The 21831-nt window shown below is 37.5% G+C and overlaps 1 protein-coding gene across 1 annotated transcript; it reads left to right on the top strand.

Moving 5' to 3' along the window:
* Positions 1 to 6071: 6071 nt before the first annotated feature.
* On the top strand, positions 6072 to 17784 carry Ankrd7 (ankyrin repeat domain 7). Its single transcript, XM_052720138.1, has 6 exons — positions 6072 to 6313; positions 10656 to 10770; positions 10923 to 11096; positions 13124 to 13230; positions 13765 to 13902; positions 17724 to 17784. The coding sequence occupies exons 1-6, from the start codon at positions 6072 to 6074 to the stop codon at positions 17782 to 17784; spliced, it is 837 nt and encodes a 278-aa protein (XP_052576098.1).
* The last annotated feature ends 4047 nt before the right edge of the window (positions 17785 to 21831 follow it).

A 21831-nucleotide genomic window follows, 5' to 3' on the forward strand; every position in this document is an offset into this window, starting at 1 on the left:
CCATGTGTCCCTCCTAGGGTCTTTCCCTGTTAGCTAGCCTCTCTGAAGTTGTGGATTGCAGTCTGGCCATCCCTTCCCTCACGTCTAGTATCCACTTATGAGTGAGTACTTACTATGTTTGTCCTTCTGAGTCTGGGTTACTTCACTCAAGATGATATTTTCTAGTTCCATCCATTTGCTTGCAAATTTCATGATATCGTTGTTTTTACTGCTGAGTAGTACTCCATTGTGTATATGTGCCACATTTTCTTTATCCATTCTTCAGTTGAGGGGCATCGAGGTTGTTTCCAGGTTCTTGCTATTACATATAATGCTGCTATGAACATAGTTGAGCATGTGTCCTTGTAGTAAGTAAGACTGAGCATTCCTTGGGTATATGCCCAAGAGTGGTATAGCTGGGTCTTGAGAAATACTTATTCCCAATTTTCTGAGAAACCGCCATACTGATTTCCAGAGTGGCTGTACAAGTTTGCATTCCCACCAACAGTGGAGGAGTGTTCCCCTTGCTCCACATCAGTGTTTTTGATCTTAGCCATTCTGACAGGTGTAAGATGGTATCTCAGAGTTGTTTTGATTTGCATTTTCCTGATGACTAAGGATGTTGAGCAATTCCTTAAATGTCTTTCAGCCATTTGAGATTCTTCTATTGAGAATTCTCTGGGATGAGATCTACATGAGTGGACTGGGTGTGGGTGTGGGGTGGCAGAGGGTGAGGAGTGGGGGATGAGAACATAGGGAAATGGGAGGGTCAAGCTGGAACAGGGACAGAGTGGAAGGGCAGGGAGGAAGACAGCATGATAGATGAGGACATCATGAGAGTAGGAAGAGGCAGGGTGCTGGGGAGGCTCTCGGGAATCCACAAGGTTGACCCCACCTTGGTCTGCTGGTGGTAGTCTAGGGGGTGCCTGGACTGGTCTACTCTGGTGACCAGTCTAGCGAATAACCTAACTGTCATCATAGAGCCTTGTCCAGTGACAGATGGAGGCAGATGCAGAGATCCACGGCCAGGCACCAGGCTGAGCTCCGGGAATCCAATTGATGAGACAGAGGAGGGATTCTGCAGGTGAGGGACATTGAGATCATGATGGGAGGACGTGCAGAGATGACGGGCCACACTAATGGAAACCTGTGAACTGTGGACTGGTGGCTGTGGAGCTCCCATGGGACTGGACTAGGCCTTCTGGATATGGAAGATGGTTGTTTGGCTCGAACTGTTTGGGGGGCACCCAGGCGGGGAATCGGGATCTGTCCCTGGTGCATGGGCAGGCTTCTGGAATCTGGTGCCTGTGGTGTGACGCCTTGCACAGCCTTGGTGCAGTGGGGAGGGGCTTGGACTTGCCTAGGTGCAGTGTGTTGGGCTCTGCTGACTCCCCACGGGAGACCTTGATTTGGGGGATGTGGGAATGCAGGGTGACTTGGGAGAGAAGGCTGGGAGGTGGGAGGAGGGAGGAGGGGGGATCTGTGGGTAGTATGTGGAGTGAGTAGAAAATTTCTTAATAAAGAAAAATGGGAAAAAAAAGAGTTTGGGGAAGGACACCAGTATACTCAAGCCCTCCCTGTCCCAAGGAAAGCAAAGGAGATCTTAGTGTCTCAAACTACCATTTTGCAGGGCTCAGGGAATATGAAGGGCTTCTGGGACCAAGGATTTACACTGACACAGTGGACAAGAGGCCCCTGGACTGGGTGGGGTCTGCTTTTGGGAGTCACACCCTCTCTGTGAAAAATGAAACTGAAAAGTATTAGCATGTCTGACCTGGCACAGAACCCATATTTTTATGGTTTTAGATAAATAATGCATTTTATATGAACCTGAGAGGAGTGGCCCCCAAGAGAATATCATATGAGAAGGATGGGTCTTAAATGATAAGCAAAAAGTCTAGGTGAGGAAGTGATAGTCAACGATTAGGGGAAAGATTGGGAGGGAGGCATAAACTAAAGACCCCAGTTCACCTTACGTATCAATTCTCCTGAAAACGAGCAAACGATTTAGGGCAGTGCAATGGAGATTGTTTTGTCTTCAGTTTGCTTTTTGTTTTTGCTGTTGATTGGGATGACAGTTGACAAGGTCTTGTTCTGTAGTCTATGCTGACCTCTGAGCTTGCAAAATCCTCTTGCCTGTGTTATAAATCACTATTTAAAGATGTATTGCATTTGTTTATGCTTTAGAATATTTGTTTAATGATGCAAAGATGTGCTACATTCTTAAATTTTTACTGTACTGTTTTACCTTTTCACGTAAATGGAACACTTTGTAATTCACTGGGACTATTGTCAGCATTGCAACTCTTGCACTTTTGGGCCCGTACTAAGTAATATGAAGATTAGTTAGACAGCAGTGAACTAGCAATGCACAACTCTAATAAAATGTGGGTGCTAAATAATGTGAGTGGATAGTGTATATAATGTGTTTATGTTGAACAAATGGATGATTCACTGACAGGTGAGACAGATAAAATGGAGAGATTTCATCACACAACTCAGGATGATAGGCTATTTAAAACTTACAGAGTGCTTAGTTGGCAGTTTTTAATTTAGTGTTTCTATTCACCATAGCTCTGAAAACAACTGTGGATTAGGGAATCTATTGCATTACTTGAATCTGTTTACTTAAGCTGCCCCTATGAACATTTCTCAGAGGCATTTAGAGGAGACAGAGAAGAGGCCGAGCTTGGGCAGCAGAACAAGATGAGAACAAAAGAGATGGAGGGACAATTCATCAGAGGCAAAAGCAATAACGCTTCTGAATGTCTGTTCCTCATAGGAATTTTAAACGCCAGGACCTGCGTTGTGATAGAGTTTGCTTGGAATAGATGATTCTGTTCCCAGGAAGAAGAAAGAGAAGTCTTACAGAAGTTGGAGTAGAGAAAGAATGTGAGGGAAAAAGTAGGAGACAGTTACTTCTTAAGAATGGTGCCAGGGAAAATTTTGTGTTTAGGGAAAGGGAGAAATGAGAAGCAGTCAGAGGTTTGTTCATTTCTATTTGTTTTTGAGACACACTATCCTTAAATTGCTTGCCAGTAATTCATTAAAAATGAATTTTAAAATGGAGTTTTGTATTGTTTAGCCCCATGATAGAAAAGGCAGTATGTTAAAAACTTTTAAAAACATTTCTCACAATTGGCAGAGTGCAGTTTTTATATCCATCTTATGTCCTCAACAAGGGCTCAGAGACATTAGTTCTTTGCTCCTTTCTTGGTTTGCCTACTTCTTGTAGGTATAATTTTCTTCACAGACTGCCATTTCATTAAGAACTTTATTTACTTTCTATTCTCTGTTTGGTTCTTTGTCTTTTTGGACAATTAAGTATCCCTAACCTTACTGTGGTCACCCAAAAACCAGGGTGATTGCCCTGTTTTCTGAAAATAATAAGGCATGGAAAGGTTGCTTTCTGCTCAGAGATGACGTTATGGCTGCAGGATGAACATCTTGGAAAGAGGACACAAAGTGCTCTCATCTTTAAGTCTAAGCATGCACAGTGTGTTTAGAAAAACACCAAAAGTGGTTGTCACAATTGAGTTCCGATAAGCTGAAGAGCTTGAGATCAGGTGTAGGGAAGGAAACCTGGGCTCAAGGACATTCAGGTCATTAGAAGAAAGCCAGCCTTTAATATGAAAGAGTTGGGAAGTTCTTAGAAAGATTTTAGCAGAGAAATGACATTACTTGAAACATCCTGGATCACTTAACTCAGTGGGTTGACGATAGTTCTGGGAGAGCAGAGTATAACGAGGGAAGAAACATGAAGACCAGCAGGAATGCTACTCAAAAATATTAATGCAAATAAGAGAAATGATGCTGGTTCATATTGTATTGGAAGTCATGTTCAAATTCTAGGTGTTTTGGAGTTACTGCACTAGGAATTTGATTAATAACCGTAAGGACTACAGGATTCTCAGTTTGGGAGTTCAATAGCATGTGAATGATATTTAAGTCACAGGACTGAATGAATACAGTAAAAATATAGGATTTAAAAATAAGGTAGATTCTGGTTCTATTGTGTTAGTTTTGGTGTGATTTATTTTCAGTTTACATATAGGTGTAAAGTTTTATGAGTGCTTTCAAGGATGGAAACATTGTTGATGGTTGTTTATTGGGTTCCTCAGTATTGGAGACCAAGAACAACTAACAAATTAATCTGAGGATGAATCATAGGAAAGGTAAAGTTCAAACTAGGCAACTGTTCTATCCTTTTTAAATGATATTTTTGGTAGTTTAGTATGTCTCTCTATTGGGAGAGGGTAGAGTTCATGCTACACACAAGTTGTCAGGGGATAACTTTCAGTAGTCTGTTCTTTCCTCACACCATGTGGATTCTGGGGATCAAATCAAATTTAGATTGTCAGGCTTGGTGACCAATATTTTATCCATTGAGATGGCTTACTAGACCAAAATAAAAGGGTTTTTTTTTTGAGTAAGCAATGATTGCCCTTGTCTAATGTTATTCTATTACAATGAAAACCCACGTAACTACAGGATTGGATTTGATGGAGACAATGGTCAATTTTGTTTAAAAGCAATGTCAACAGAGTGATAAGGGCAAAAAGGTCATAGTGTGAATAGTTTAGATGAGCACAGTGGAGGAAAATTTCTAGACATTCATTGTAAGATTATGAAAACTGCTTTTAAGGAGTTCTATGAAAAAAAAGTGAAGGTTGCAAGACTGCAAAGGGAATCGCGATTTGTTGATCTAGAATTCCATGTATCCCAGGTTGGCCTTGAATTCCCAATGTAAATGAAGATGACCATAAATTTCTGACCCTGTTGTCTCCTTCTTCCAAATGCTGGAGTTTCAGGTTGTACCACCATGTCCAGCATGTTTTGCTTCTTGATAGGACATATATCAGCATGTATTTATGCTACTCAGAATTAGTGAATAGTGAATTTTAGGACATATAAGGGAAGCAGGGGAGATTTTACTCGAGCAATGTTTTTAAGTAGGCAACAGTGTCTAGGATAACTAAGTATGATGCTGGCTTTTGATAGGAATATGGACATATAATCTGTATGAGGAAGATAGTAAAATGCTTGTTGTTGTTGTTGTTGTTGTTGTTTTAGTAAGATGCAGGTAATTATGTTGTTTTTTTAGAGTCCTGTAGAATTTCTCTAATGTCATTCTCAAAGAATTAGGAAGCAATGTCATTAATCAAGGCCCACTGGAGGGAGAAGATACAAAACAGTGGAGAGAAATGAGACAAAAGTTGGGCCTGGGAAATAGTTAAGTGATGCTGGACTGAGTAACAGTCTACTTAAGGTGATGTTCTTGAACTCAGAATGAAAACTGACAGCATGATGTTGGAAAACCCTTTAGTCATAACCAGAGTCTCAGGGAAGACACAAGAGTTTAGGCTTTACTAGGGCTTTGGTTTAGGCACCTAAGGAATGGAGGCAAATTTACTGAAGACATTTACATGCAAGTGATTTTAATGAATGGCCACGGAGTTCAGTCTAGTAGAATAGTGAGGACACAGTGAAAGGCCATTGAGGTCAGGAAAAAGTGATAAGATTAATGGGCCTGTTATGTGGTGAGTTCAATTGTCAATTTTGTGACTAGACGAGGTAAGTGGAACATGAGAGGCATATTCACAAAGCATATTTAATATTGAGATCATCCAGGGATGGTAGTTAGTGTTTAAGACAAGCATTACCATGCAAGTGCCAGCAACATCACTGGCAGAGATCCATCCCCTCTGTCCTAATCTCACTTGGTTAGAATACAGACGATTAAATCTATCCTTGAAGGAAAATGGACTGTTTGTAAGTTACTAAGTTTCTCTCCAAGGCTCGGGGTCTATTGGCAAAGCCAAAGGCAGTTTATATGTGAAAATCTGGGTTGGCTAGCCGAACTGGATCACAATCAAGACTGCGGTTGCGCAGTGGAAGCCTTGAGCAGTTTCTAGGTAACTGAGATCTGCCTTGGTCCCCGGATGTAGCCAGGCGAAGATTCCTGTCTTCACACAACTCCGGATTTGGTCAGGTTGAGAGGCAGTTGTGAATGAGGTAGTTAGGACAGAGGACCAGGGTTGTTGGTTAGGAGTCCCAGGAACACCTCAGATAGAATTAAAGACTTTGTCACCATGAAGAAACTCTTCAGCTTCTGGGGAAAGGGGAAGACCGACGATTCCCACAGCCGCTCCTCAGAACTGTCCATGAGCATGGCCAGTACTGACCCCAGCCCGTCCACGAGTGGGGGACATCACCTTCAAGATAAGCCCTTAAAGAAACTTCACAAAGCTGCTTCAGTTGGCAATGTGCAAAAGTTCAAGAAATACCTTGAACGCAAGAAGCATGATGTGAATGGGCGGGACAAAAAAAGCAGGTGACCAGAGGCCGGGACTGGGGAGGAAGGGCTGGGGAGGCTGGCTGTTCCAACCATAAAGAAGCATATCAGGGCTGCTTAAAATCAGATGTCATTCTGGGTTTTCCTGAGCAGAGGCACTGTCTTTTGCATAGGGCCATACTTGAGCTTTTGGCTTCTTATTTAACTTACTTGTGAATGTTTACCTGGGTGTTGGACCCTTTTCCTTTCCTTTTAATCTCCACTGTACACTGTTTTCTCTCTTCCTTTTGCTGTTTTGCTTCTTGGTATGCGTTGTGTCTAACAACCTAACGCTTAGATTTTACTGATGAGAAAACAAAACAAGAGGAGAGGCAATCACCAAGAATGAAACTACTAAGACTTTAAACCTGGGAATACTAAGATAAACAAAATAGTTTCTGTTCAAAGAAACCTGATGACAAACTCCTTGGCTAGACAATGAATGTTTTCCTTCTTCTGTGTTACACATTCATCTTTAAAAAAAATATTTATTTATTTATTTGTGTGTCTGCCTGTTTGAGTTTATGTGCATCATATCCTTGCTGAGGGCAGAAGAGAGCACTGGATCTGCTGGACCTGGAGTTACATACAGTTGTGAGCTGCCTGATGTAGGTGCTGGGAACTGAACTCGGGTCCTCTGCAAGAGCAGGAAGTGATCTTAATGGCTGAGTCATCTCTCCAGCTCCAGTGTGCTACCTTTCTCTACCACTCATTTGCTTAGCTTTGAATTGATTTCTTCAACAAATATATGCTTAATAACTATGTAAATCAGGCAGTGTACGGAATCTGTGATAAAGTAAATAACCTTGCTAAACTATCCATTAAGCACATTCAATACTTCTGAACAAAACTCAGAAAGTACTTAGTAGCCCTGGGTTGTTTGAATGGGAAATGCCCCTCATGGGTCCATGTATTTGTCTGTAATTAAAACAACAACAATAACTAAAACCAACAATTTGGTTTTGTAGGCGGTGATAAATCTAATGCTTGAATAGAAACCTCAAAAGTTCCTTGGCACTAAGTTATTAAAATTTTACACATATATATAGATATGTATAAATACACACACACACATACATGCCCATACATGTGTATATATGTTTCTTCAAGGAGTTATCAAAGACAGGATTAAAAGTGTTTAGCTCTCTGTGTTTGACTTGAAGGTTAGATAAATTTTTTATTTAAAAAAGTTCATTTTGAGCTAAATTATAAATTTTTACCAGGAAGTTGGCAATATATCAGGATTGTTAAGGAACTAAATCAGTAATCACTACAAGTTTGCTTCATAAGGAGGGAATAAAAAAAAGTAGTTTGTGGGATTATTTTAACTAGATTATGATGTTTAAATTTTTATCTCTCAAAGTATTGCTTTCTATGACTGCAAAGTATCTGTCCCATTCATTCAGATTTTATTTAGGATTTTTTCTTTAAAACTTATTTTCACTTTTACTTAATGTATTTAATAATCTTTTCTAGCTGATTTTTTTCACTATCTGCCAATGTCTATTGATATCTATTTACACACAGATTTTTTTTAATCACATTCTCCCCTATTATTCTCTATTCTTCCTCCCACCAAACACAAAGTTCATTATGAATGATCTAAAGCTGGGTGTGGTGGTTCACATCTTTAATCCTAGAACTAAAGAGGAAGAGGCAGGAGAATCTCTGTGAGTTTCAAGGCCATCTGGCTCTACAAAGCAAGTTCCAGGACATCCTGGGCTGTTATACAGAGAAACCCTGTCTCAAACAAACAAGCAAAAATGATATAGAAATGATGGAAAAGGGTAGATTATTATAATGAAAAAGAGTATATTATTGAATCTACTTTAATCCAAACAACTTAATCTCAAAATATTTTACATTGTTATGAATTTTAGTTTATTGATACAAATTTAAAGTCAATTTTGTTGTACTGTATGTATATTTTTACTCTTGTTTAAGGTATTGTGTTTATATAGCTCATTTAAAAATATAAGGTAAAATTCTAGTTTTAGAAAGCTATTATTATAAATTATATAGGATAATCAAGAAACATAGGTTAGTAGTCATTTATGATGATCAAATTTGTAGATATGTTACATGCGCTTTCAGGATGATACAGAGATATATTTTAGATAGATGGTCTTCAAATACTTCAAAAACCTATAAAATATGGCATTTAAAATGTTTTGTTAACCCAAGGTTTTCATGACAGTGGGACGCATCTGCTCCTGGCAGCACGATTTACTTCAGAGATGATGGGCATCAAAGAAACTCCAAAGGAGTTTGCTTTCATTGTGGCAAGGTTAGCCATTTGGGCAAGAAACTGCTTTTGCCTTGAGTGCTTGACTTTATGCTGTATTAACTGGATCCATGAGAAAATTAATGCTGAACTTTGCCAAAATAAGATGGGATGGTCCTTCAGGGTTCCTGCTTCATAGAAGAGTTTGCCAGACATTCTACAGGACACAGAGGAGGAAAGCAACTGATGAACTTTGCCAATACCAGGCAGAACAGTCCTTCAAATTTCTTGCTTCATGAAAAAGTATGCCAGATACTCTAGGCCTATAGGCTGAAGACAGATGCCCCAAAGTTACAGAGGAACTTTGGGTGACTATCTGGGTAGCAGATGTATCTGTCATTTCTAGAAATTTGGAAGTTGCTTACAATACACTTCTTGTTTACTCAGATAATTTATTTTCTTCTGAGGACTTTGATAGAATTGAAGATTAGATAGTTATAATTATGTTTTTCCTTAATTATGATAAAAGATAAATTAGATATGAAATTTTAGACTCACAAAGATAGGATAGATGTTAGAGTATTTTCTTTAATTTTGCCAAATAGAAATAGATTAAATATTATAACTATAATTCTTGCTTGATAACTGTTTTGTTATATGTAATCTTACTATGCTAAAGTTAAAATGTTCTTTCTTGATTAGACAGGAAAGGGGAATGATGGGGGATATCTTTCTATACACTGTGAATATGTGTTGCTCCCATTGGTTAATTAATAAAGCTGCTTTGGCCTATGGCAAGGCAGGATAAGACCCAGGTGGGAAATCCAAGCAGAGATAAAGGGCGAAGAAAGGCTGAGTCAGGACAGATGCCATCTAGCTGCCAAAGGAGCAAGATGCCAGCAGACCAGTAACACCACAGACACATGGCAAAATATAGATGAATAGAAATGGGTTAATTTAAGTGGTAAGAGCTAGTTAGTAATAAACCTGAGCAATAGGTCAAATGGTTTATAATTAATATCAAGCCTCTGGGTAATATTTACAAGCAGCTGCGAGACAGGGCTGATCAGAGAAAAGCCTCCATTTACATAAAATATCCATTCTACTGTCTAAACTGACACTCCTCTTCCTGATTGCTGTCTGTCTTCATCTGTATAGTGTAATTGATTAGAGTTCTGACTTTGAATTGTAGTTACATTATTATTGTTCCTTTTGTAATGTCATTAACTAATCTAAATTGGAATCATCAGATTGTTCAAAATTTTTTACTTTTTAAAATTTACTCCCATAGGTGGTAAATTACATCATCATGTAAGAGTTTTTATTAGTTTATCTCTTTTGAATGTTATTCTGTTTTCAAGCCTTCCTTTGAGGGTAATTTCTTTTCCTGCTCCTGTAGGTTAATACTGGTTTGTTAAGGTAGATATGAAACAGGGGCATGACATCTGAGATCCCCTGTTTGGAATATGGGTTATCAGCATATGGAATATTCTAAAATTATGTAAAACAAAGAAATAGTGATATCACCGTACTACCATAGAAGTTCATTAAAGGAAAGTCTACACCAAAGCCCAAAGCAAGTACAAAGTGTAAATGGAGCTAATTAGTATTGTGTTATAATTCATGAACCTGTAGATCTTCAAGAAGTAAAAATTAATCTAATAATGTAAAATGTACAATGTAGTGAGTCCTTAGGTTCTTAATCATATGTTTGTTTTTAGATGGAAGTGTCAGTTCTACTGGATGGGCAGAGAAACACACACAACATGGGGAGATGCCTTTGACATTGGCATTTCTGTTATTTATGGATGTTTCTTAGGTTTTGGAGAGCAATCTGAATTGTGTTAGTGTTATCTCATTTTATCATTTCTTCTGAAGATAAATTGAGAAAAAACTTTGAATTTAATAGAGCCAAATTTTCCTTAAAGTGGTATTTGATTCTCAAGACATTTGCTTAGCCTTTTAAATTCATCAAAATCAATTATAATTAGCATAAATTTTCATTAAATGTAAACAAACACATAAAACAAATATCTTAATATTTAATCTTGCTTATTGATGAGTATTATAACTAATTGAGATATATCTCTAACTTCATGTTTTTTTGTATCAATATAGGACACCTTTGCATTTGGCCTGTGCTAATGGATATATAGATATTGTGTATCTCTTAATTGAGAATCAATGCAAAATTAATGTCCAGGATAACGAAAACAGAACCCCATTGATCAAGGTGTGTTCCATTTTTTTCTTTTTTTTTAGTGGAATGTGTTTGAGTACTTATGCTAGTTAAATTTTATTGGTTTTCATGCTTTAAATTGTAACATGTGTTTATATATCTGAAATAGGAAATTGGGCACTCATGTATTGTTGTTTCATTGATAGGCAGTACAGTGTCAACAGGAGAATTGTGCTATGGTTCTTCTACAGCATGGTGCAGACCCAAATCTGGTGGATTTTAATAATAATACTGCCCTCCATTATGCTGTTTGTGGTCAAAATATCTCACTAGCCAATGAATTGCTTAAATACAAAGCCAATCTTGAAGCTAAAAATAAGGTAAGTTTCTATTAAAGAAAATACATATTCATGCCTCAGAGCTGTCCCAAAGGATGAATGTAAATTGGGAAGAAGGAACACTTTGGTCCTCAACCACCCAAGAAAACAGAGCTCCAGCCTTCCACAGCAGGTCTGAGTTACTGCCTCCAGCTTCTGAAAGCAGAAGTTTCAGTTATCATGGTCAGTGGTGAGAAGACAGAATGCTGAGCTCAGTGAAGCACAATGACATGTCGTATCTGAACCCTAAAACTGTAATTTTGATTGGAATTCCTAGACCAGAGCATGTTCAGTTTTGGATTGGATTTCCATTCTTTGCAATGTGTCTAGTGGCTCTTTTGGGAAATATCATTTTATTGATCATCATCCCAGCTGAGCATAGCTTGCACCAGCCCATGTACATCTTCCTGGCTGTGCTGGCAGGCAGCTACAGACATAGGAGACTGTGCAGCAATTGCTCCCAAAATGTTGGCCATCTTTTGGTTTGGGCTTATACCATTGCCTTTGACGCCTGCCTAGCCCAGCTATTATTCTCCATGCATACCTTGCATGGAGTCTGGTAATCTATTGGCAATGGCTTTCAATCGCTGCATTGCCATCTGTGATCCTCTGAGACATACATTTATTCTTATACTTCAATTATGGGTCATATGATAGTGGTAGTGGTAATTCGAGCAATAATACTAGTAGGTCTGTTACAAATTCTAATAAAAAAGGCTGCATTGTTTTCATTAAAAAAAAGAGAGCTGCTGAACAGGGTATTCATTTCAGATACTTCATGTAACAAATTTGTATTTTAATATAGAGAACGTATTTATCAAATTGAATTGAGAGATGAATAGGTTATTAAACTGATAAAATTTTTCTTTTAAGTTTTGCATTTCACTGTAGACCTTTATCCTGACATGAAGAGAAACATATCCATCAGTAATAATTCCTGAAATGGCCACATCATGTGGTGATATTTTATTTATGCTCTAACAAATAAAACTTATCTGGGGATCAGAGGATAGAGCCAGCCACTAGATTAGACATACAGGACAGACAGTGGTGGCACACATGTCTTTAATCCTATCACTTGAGAGGCAGAGATCTGTCTGGATCTCTGTGAGTTCAAGGCCAAACTGGGAACAGAGCCAGGTGTGGTGGCACACATCTTTAATTCCAACACTTGTGATCTCATGTCTTTGCTTGGGAAGGACACATACCTTTAATCCCAGGAAGTAATGGCAGGAAGCAGAAAGGTATATAAGGCGTGAGGACCAGGAACTAGAGGTGTTTTAAGCAGTTCAACTGAGAACCTCAAGGGTGAGGACTCAGAGGCTTTCAGCTGAGGAAACAGGATTGGCTGAGGATTTGGTGAGGTGAGGTTGGCTGTGGCTTGTCTACTTCTCTGATCTTTCAGTTTTCACCACAATATCTGGCTCTGGGTTTTTTATTAATAAGACTTTTTAAGATTTGTGTTACAGTATCAGATATGAATGTTTGAATTTTTCACAAATTAGTATTAATATAAAATAATAAATCTCATCTTATAATGATTTTATTACTCAGTAATAGAGCTGAATTAGATTGGCTATTATACTAAAAGTAGCCTAATTCTCCTTTTGAAGTTGAAAAAATAACCAAAAAATATTTTTTATGAAATATCTTGTCACTTCATTTTGCTGATATTTTGTGTATATGATAGTCTTGAAAGTTATTAAATAAAACTTTAGAAATATAATTATACATAATTGTATGTACATTTGAGCTAATGGTATACAAAACTTACATTAAATGATAGGTACTCATGACTTGATCATTTTATAACTATGATTTGAATTAATCCTAGAATACAACTTGACTTTTAAAAATGTAGCAGCCCATCATTAATTCAAAGTCAGATTTTTGTTAGATATTAAAATACTTCAAAAATTAGAGTATATATTCAGGAGTTTCTTAAGAGCATACTTAAAAAATTGTACTTAAACCTAAAAGGCACCAAGGTAAACATTGCTCAAGTAATCATTTTGAAATAATTTTTACAGGATGGCTACACTCCACTTTTACTTGCCGTTGCTGAAAATAATGTAAATATGGTAAAATTTCTTGTGAAGAAAGGAGCAGATGTTAATGCATCAGATAACAACCACAGGTATAAGTATAAGTAAAGCTATATAAGATACCATATAATTGCAATTGCTTAATAAGACCATGTAAATACACATATTTATTAGTATATCTTTGTGTGATATTTTATTTGTATGGTATGATTTGGAACAAATTACCTATACTTCTCAAATGTTCTTTTTTTCAATGTATAAAATTGAACTGCTTAATTATATAGGTAGCTTTAAGTTATTAGTCATATATAGTAACTTTGGAATCTTACACAGGAACAGATGCTGTAGTTAACTGGAAAGGGGACCTAGGATGTCCAGTAATCCCTCTTGTGGAATTTTGAGACATCTTGAAAACAGGAGGCTTCCAGGAGGCAGAGATTGAAAAATCAATGTATTAGAGCTTCCTGGTGACAGTATTTGGGTGCCTTCCTGTGATCTGTGAATACTGTGCAATTTTGAGCAGATCAACCCAACATTTCCCATTCTCTTCTTGACGCCCTAAGAATAGAGGACTTAGGTTTGAATGGTAAGTTGAGAAGACTAAATTTGTGCATGTCTTGCTCCAGAACAGCCATTATGATTGCTCTTACTGTTGAACCAACGAATTCCGTAAAACTTCTTCTTCAACAAGATATGAACTTATCCTGCAGAGATATTTATGGATTTACAGCAGAGGAATATGCTTCTTTTAATGGCTTTACTATGTAAGTGCTACTTTATGTCTTTTAATAACTGAAATAGGATCATGAGGTACACAGACTGAGCCCCCCAAACATAGCTTTTATAGGCTAATAAAAAGGGGAAATCACGTATAAACCGTGGAATTATATCCCCAGAGAGTCTTCATTTCCTTCACTTATAGAATCAATGCAAGATTTATGTGTTGGATGAGTGACAGTGGCAACTACAGTGGCATGGAAGTGAGTGTGAAATGTGCCAGGACAGGATTTCTTTTAACCATTAATGAAATATTTAATTAGTACAGCTGAAGAACATATGATGAATGTACTGATTTCCCTTCGTTATGCTTATCTTTAATAATGTAAAGAATGTATGCTATGAATATTTATCATTACCACTGTACTACACAACTTCAGTCTGATGTCTCAGAATTCTGAAGTATATTCTCATTACACTTTCAAGACAAAAGATTCACAGGTGTAAACATGCATTCTAATCACTAATAGTCAATGAGGAAATACAATATAATACATTGAGATTTAATTTATAGCGAATGAAATGAAATACTTTGTTAGTTATAACTAACACAGGCTATTTAAACATAATTTACTTTAGAGGGAATTTTAAATTATCCATGTTTTTTTCTCCTTCTTCTTGATCTCTCCTTTCCCTCCCTCTCCTCTCATTTTTCTATATTCTCTCTTTTTCTCTCTCTCTTTTCTTCTTTATCTTCTCTCTGTGTCTTTCTGTTAGTCTCTCTATGTAGCTCAGGCTGATCTTGAACACTCTGTGGAGTCACAGCTGGCTTTGGGTTTCTGATTCTCTTTGCACATCCTTTTCAGTGCTAGGCTGTAGGTTTGTGCTGTCTTCTTTCACCTAGCTTATTGTGTGTGTGTGTGTGTGTGTGCGTGTGTGTGTGTGTGTGTGTGTGTGTGTGTGTGTGTGTGTGTGTGTGCTGGTGCGTGTATATGTGAGGAGGCCAGAAGCAAACTTTGGGCGCCTTTCTTAGGAATGGTATCTACCTTCTTCACACAGGGTCTGATGCTAACCATCAGGCTAGACTGGCTGGCCAAGGAGGCCACAGGGTCCAATCATTTCTGTCTCCCAGCAGCTCACCATGCTCCCTTCTTACGTAGATACTAGGGATTGAACTCAGGTCCTTGTGCTTCTAAGACTAGCACTTTACTGACTGAGCTACCTACCCAACCCTTTATTTATAGTTTAGTTTAGCAACATTTCTTTGAATCACTGTGGAGAACAATCAGATGTTCACTTTTTATTTTAATTAAAAGAATTTCAGAACGTCTCATTGATTCTTTGTGATTTAGAGCATAAACAATTGATACCTTATCTGCTTAATGTTTATTTTGTTTTGAGTATTTATTGGCACATATTGAATTTATATAGTATTGAGTTTCATATAGCCACTTCCATCATGTATATCATATACATTGACCACATTTCCCCCTTACTATTCCCTCCCTTTAGTTCTCTCTCTCCTGACTCCTGCTTCTCTTCCATTCTCATACATACACACATACACAAGCACACAGACACACACACAGACACACACAGACACAGACACACACACCATTTTATGTATCAATAAAGAATTCTTGAACCCACAGGTGAATGAAAATACACATTATTTATCTTTTTGGATTGATTTATTTTAATATAATTATCTTCAATCACACCCATTTCCTAGCAGATGACATAATCACTCTATAATGAAGTAAATTTCATCATGTGTAAAGAAATAATAAAGACCAGGGCAGAAATTAATGTAATGGAAACAAAAATCAATATAAAAATTAAAGAAACATAAAGATGATTGAAAGAATAAAGATTGACAAGTTCTTAGATAAACAAGACAAAAATGAGCTAGAGAGGATCCACATTAATAAATATAGAGATAGAGAGGGAGCGATTATAAGCTACCAGTGGAATTCAGTGGATTATTAAGGCATATTTAGAAATTTTGTGTTTTATGAATTGAAAAATGTAGAAGAAATGAAAACACTTCTGAAAACATATGACCTACTAAACTTAAACCGAAAAACTATAAACAACCTAAGCATATCAATAACATTCAATGATAATAAAGTTTCCCTTCTACAAAATCCTAAGCCCAGATGAATCTGCAGCCCAGTTCGACTAGACTTCTTTTAAAGAAGCATTAACACTAATGCTTCTCAAATTATCCCATACATCAGAAAGGGAAGGAATCCTGGCAGATTCCATTTACAAAACCAATACTACACTATACCCAAACCAGATAAGAATACAACAGATGAAAACTCTACAGGCCAGGCAGGGTGTGGTGGTTCATGCCTTGGGAAGCGATCTCTATGAGTTTGAGGCTAGCCTGGTCACATAGTGAGTTCTGGGTCAGACAAGGTTACATGGTGAGACCCTGTCTCAAACATACAAACAAACAAACAAACCAACAAAAACCAACTAACCAAACAAACCATTGTAGGCCAGCCTCCCTGATGAATACGGATGTAAAACTTCTCAATCAAATACTTGTCAATCAAATTCAATTATACATAATAAAGATCATTTTTTATTGTGGTTTTTTTTTTGGGGGGGGGACCCTGTTTTTCCAGACAGGGTTTCTCTGTGTAACAGTCCTGGCAGTCCTGGAACTCACTTTGTAGACCAGGCTGGGCCTTGAACTCACTGAGATTCTCTTGCCTCTGCCTCCCAAGTGCTGGGATTAAAGACATATTGTGATTTTTATTGCTTGAGTAGATGTTGTCTGTTCAGTATACTTTAACAGGTAGATACTGTGTTTCATCACTCTCTGGTTCTATGACATAGTAAACGTGGAAACAGAGACATTAATTTTTTGAAACAATAGGTAAAACTGGAACTGGAGTTATAGCTCAGTGGTAGTTTGCCTTGCAAGGTGCTGGGTTGGATCTGGGGAACATGGGCAAGCAACACAAAACCCCAAACAAAACAAAACAGAGTGGAACTGTCTCAAATGATGGAATAGTATTTAGCTCTTCATTTTACAGTTAACTTTAACTCATCTCAAGTCACTGAAATGTTGGAAACATAGGCTTACTAGTGAATGATTAGAATAGGTTCCTTTCAGGCATGATGAAAGTATTGATTTAGCTGAGTCCCTGACTAGTGTCTTCACTTCATAAATTTTCTGTTAAACCTAAGGGCTATGAGCTGGATTTTGTTTTCTTCAAAGTCATATATTAAAGCTTTAATCCCATTTTTTCCTTTTATGAATGTATAAATATTTGGAGACAGGGTCTTTAAAAGGTAATTATGGTGAAACAAAGCCAGTAGAACAGGCCCTAATCCAATTGGATGTCTTTAGACAAAAATGAGACTAACACACGAGGAGAGAAACAAAGGAAGGTGTTACACAGAGGGACAACTGATGTGGAGACTCTGCAAGAGGACAGGCATCCACAAGGCAAGGGGAGGCAGGGGACAGATCCTCTCTTGGCCTTCAGTAGGAACCAAAACTTTAGTCTTGACATTCTAGCCTACAAATGAGGAAAACCAAACCAAACCAAACCAAACCTCCTGTTGAAGCTGCGTGGCTGGTGCTTTGTTATGTCAGTCCTATCCAGTGAGCACACCAACAATGATTCACAGCCATCTTTTTATTTCTACTTTATGGGTCACTTCTAAAAATCGTATTTGTGATGGGGGTGGCAGAGAGTGAGACCACATGAAATGAAATGTGCCTGTTGTCAGAGGTGACTTGAGAGAGAAACCGAAGGGGAGAAATGCTGGAGAAGGGTTGACTTTGATAATATGAATTGGATTTTTTATGAATTTTGAAATTTATGTATATTCTCTTTATGGCTAGGTATCATCAGATAATCGCCAATAATGGAAACAAGAAGAAAGCCAAGTCAACAGCTGACTGACTGAGCGGTTTTTCTTGTTACTTTATATTTGCTTTCAAGAAAGGAAACAGCGTTTTCTTTTCAGTGTAATAATTAACTATGGAATTAAAGTTTTCCTCAGTTTTGAAATAAAAAATCATTTTGAAGACTTTCTTGATTAAGGTTTCCTGTCACTATGTGTACTAAAAACTAGAAATGATATGTTGAATGATTGAAAACTTCTCTATGGTCACTTGAATTATTATAAGAAGCAAAATTTTTGCATTTGTACAGAGATTTTAGTAGATGTAAAGTACTGCAAATTGTTAAACTTAGTAGTAGAAAGGTACTTTGGATAAATATCCTTGGCAATTAATGTGATAAAATCAGGACATAAAATTAAAGGTTAAGGAACATTGATGATCTGAATTTACCTGGATGTAAGAAATAATTTTGGTATTCATTTTCAAAAGTACATATAAATATTTAAGCCATAAATTACACACACACACACACACACACACACACACACACACACACACACACACACACCTTACAGATTTCTCTCAGTCTGAGTCCTGAATACAAGCCTCACACTTATTCACCTGATTGGCCATGGTATTCATGTTTGTCTTTTGAAATTTCCTCTTGTCCTCCAAGATGAAAAATAGTTGATTATCAACTTTTCTTCATATAAGCAGTTTCTGAGAATGCCATGATAATTCATTTGGCTGAACTTTCAAAATGTGCTGCTCTAAGCTGCGGGAGTGGTAGAACCTTCCCCGAAACATCGTGTGTGTGTGTGTGTGTGTGTGTGTGTGTGTGTGTGTGTGTGTGTGTACATATGTGCATTTTGACTTATTATTTGGATGAAAGAGTAAGTCCTGGAGTTATCCTCTGTCTTCAGCAGTCACCATGTTTTTGTGCCTCGCCTTCATCCACAGCATAGAAAACAGAAAACCAGCATGCACAGCGGAATCCTGGTGGGAACGGGTGACTGTAGTGCTCCGCTTTGATTGCTGGGACACAGCAGCCCGTGGAAACAACTGAAAGGAGGCAGGGCTCACTCCTTCCCCAGCATGTGGGAGTGAGTTCAGTCCATGCAAAGTCACTCCACTGTTTCTGGGCCAACAGTGAAGCCGAGTGTCATGTTGGGAGACACGACAATAAAGGTGCTTATGGAGTCTGACAAGTACATGCCACACTTCCTTGAACAGGTGTCAGCTCCATAGACACTCAAGAGGGTGGCACGCATAAATATTGTCATTCTGTCAAATTCAAAAGCAAGAACTTAAATATTTTAAAAAATTTAGTTGTGTGTGTGCGTGTTTGTGTGTGCGCGCGTGTGCATGTGTGCAAGCACTCGTGTGTCCTTGTACAGGCACAGGTGAAGGCCAGAGAATGTCTCACTGGGAGTCAGTCACTCTCGTCTATAGGGACCAGACTCAGGTCCTCAGGCCTGGAAGTACGTGCTTTTAGCCACTGAGCCATCTCTCAGGCCAACTTACCTTCTTAAACTGACTTTATTTTACCTTTATTTCAGATTTATTGCAGTTATGTTCATGATCACGGATATCACAAAGAAAAGTAAAAAAGAAAACATTACTTATGATCTCAGTCTCTGAATAGATAATTTGTAAAATTTTGATTACCCCCATTTTCCTCAAAGGAAATGTAATTTTTCATTTTTCTTTTTAATATCAGCACATCACAGAGTTTTCATAGTGTTTATATCATTGTTAGATTATAATTATATTATAGCTAAGGCAGAGTTTAAGAACTAAACTTAAAGAATATATTTGGACATACTGATAGCAGTTTAAATTTAATTTGTTTCCTTTATATACCTTAATTTCTGTGAAGGCCCTGCCACTCCCTTAACTTAGAGCAGTCCATTTTAAAAGCTCAGTCAAGTGCATTATCATAGCATTCTCAGAAACAACTTATATGAAGAAAAGTTTCTTAAATGAAGAAGTGTTTTTCACCTTGGAGGACATGTGGACATATAAAAAGATGAATATCACGGGCTGAAGGTATTTGAAGCTTGTCTTCAGGACTTAGGCAGAGAGAAATCTGTAATCACATAAAATGGCATGGTTGGAAGAGCAAGCTGTGTTAGTTACATGCTAGGATGTTTAAAATAAGTCTTAGCATTTTAGCTGCAAATTTTATATCTAATGTCTATAACCAAATATGATATTTATAGTTACTTTTGTTGATAAAACCTTCTTGATACTTTAGATATATTATGGTTATAGTCACAAATCATGGATATTACAGAGAAGTAAAAGACATTACCTATGGTATCTCTCTCTGAACAGATATTTGTAAAATTTTGATTAGCCCCTTTTTTCCTTAAAGAAAGCATACTTTTGTATCTTTTTTTAAAAGCAGCTACCACAGAGTTTCCACAGTGCTTGTGACTTGCACTGTGAGTATAGTTAGAATGTTCTGGGTTCAGAACTACTCCCTGGGAAACTCCCCTTATAAAGTGTCACAGGGCCATGGTTCTAGCGACAGCTTCCTCACTCCAGGTAGAACCTCTGTGGCTGTTCTGCCTTCTTGTCAGTTAAATGCATTAGCCTTCCATTCTTCTCTCTGTCGTGTGGAATGGATACTCTGATCACTTGAATCGTTTATTTGCAATGTGCTGTTGGATTGCCTGGCATGTAGGAGGTCTTCAGTTGGCTAAATATAAAATGACAAGTGAAATATAGCAGGCACTGTTCCAAGCACTTTGCATATCTTGCTCAAGTGACCTTCAGACAATCTTATTGAGATAGACATGGTCTATATCCTCATGGATACAGTGAGGTTCAGCACAATTGAATGACTTGCTCAAGGATTCTGAACTAGTAAGTCAAGAACTGTAGATAAACCTTCACATTTGAAGTTAGCCAGTCTGACCCCTCAAAAATTTTTTGTATACCCATGAATCACATATCTCTCTCATGAGAGGAACCATAGATGCAAGCATAACCAAGAGAATGCAAGAGATGGAAGAGAGACTCTCTGGTGTTGAAGATACAATAGAGAAAATAGATTCACCAGTCAAAGAAAACACTAAAGTCAACAAAATCATAACATAAAATGTCCAGGAAATTTGAACGACATGAAAAGACCAAACCTAAGAATAATGGGGATAGAAGAAGGAGAAGAATACCAACTCAAAGGCACAGAAAATATATTCAAAATAATCATAGAAGAAAACTTTCCCAACCTAAAGAAGGAAATGCCTATAAAGATACAAGAAACTTACATAACACCAAATAGACTGAATCAAAAAAAAGTTCCCTTGACACATAATAATCAAACCACTAAATATACAGAATAAAGAAAAAAATTAGAGCTGCAAAGGAAAAAGACCAAGTAACATATAAAGGCAGACCCATAAGAACAACACCTGACTTCTCAGTGGAGATGCTAAAAGCCAGAAGGTCCTGGACAGATGTTATGTAGACACTGAGAGACCATGGATGCCAACACAGACTATTATACCCAGCAAAACTCTTAATCTCGATAGAGTAAACAAAATATTCCATGATGAAACTAGATTTGAACAATACTTATCCACAAATTCAGCCCTACAGAAAGCACTAGAAGGAGAAATCCAATCGAAGAAAATTAGATACACCAATGAAAACACAGGCAATAGATAATCCCACACCAACAAATGCCAAAGAAGGGAAACACACAATACTACCACCAAAAAAATAACAGGAATTAGCAATCATTGGTCATTAATATCCATTAATATCAATGGTCTATAAAAAGACACAGTCTCACAGAATGAATATAAAAACAAGATCCAGCCTTTTGCTGCATACAAGAAACACACCTCAACTTCAAAGACAGACACTATCTCAGAGTAAAAGACTGGGAAAAGACTTTCCAATTAAATGGACTTAAGAAGTGAGCTGGTGTAGCATTACTAATATCTAATAAAATAAACTTCAAACTAAATCATTTGAAAAAGATTGGGAAAGACATTACATATTTATCACAGCAAAAATTCATCAAGATGAAGTCTCAATTCTAAACATTTATGCCCTCAAACAAGGGCATCCACATTTGTAAAAGAAACATTAC

Source organism: Peromyscus californicus, unplaced genomic scaffold (assembly GCF_007827085.1).
Source record: "Peromyscus californicus insignis strain IS unplaced genomic scaffold, ASM782708v3 Scaffold_6__1_contigs__length_162567912, whole genome shotgun sequence".
In the NCBI taxonomy this organism is placed as follows: Eukaryota; Metazoa; Chordata; class Mammalia; order Rodentia; family Cricetidae; genus Peromyscus; species Peromyscus californicus.

What these genes read in the sequence shown, in the direction of transcription:
- Ankrd7 (XM_052720138.1), top strand. Translation starts at nt 6,072, where the DNA reads ATGAAGAAACTCTTCAGCTTCTGGGGAAAGGGGAAGACCGACGATTCC. An exon ending in GGGCGGGACAAAAAAAGCAG is followed by an intron (nt 6,314 to 10,655) that starts GTGACCAGAGGC and finishes GTATCAATATAG; the next exon opens with GACACCTTTGCATTTGGCCT. An exon ending in GCATCAGATAACAACCACAG is followed by an intron (nt 13,231 to 13,764) that starts GTATAAGTATAA and finishes GTCTTGCTCCAG; the next exon opens with AACAGCCATTATGATTGCTC.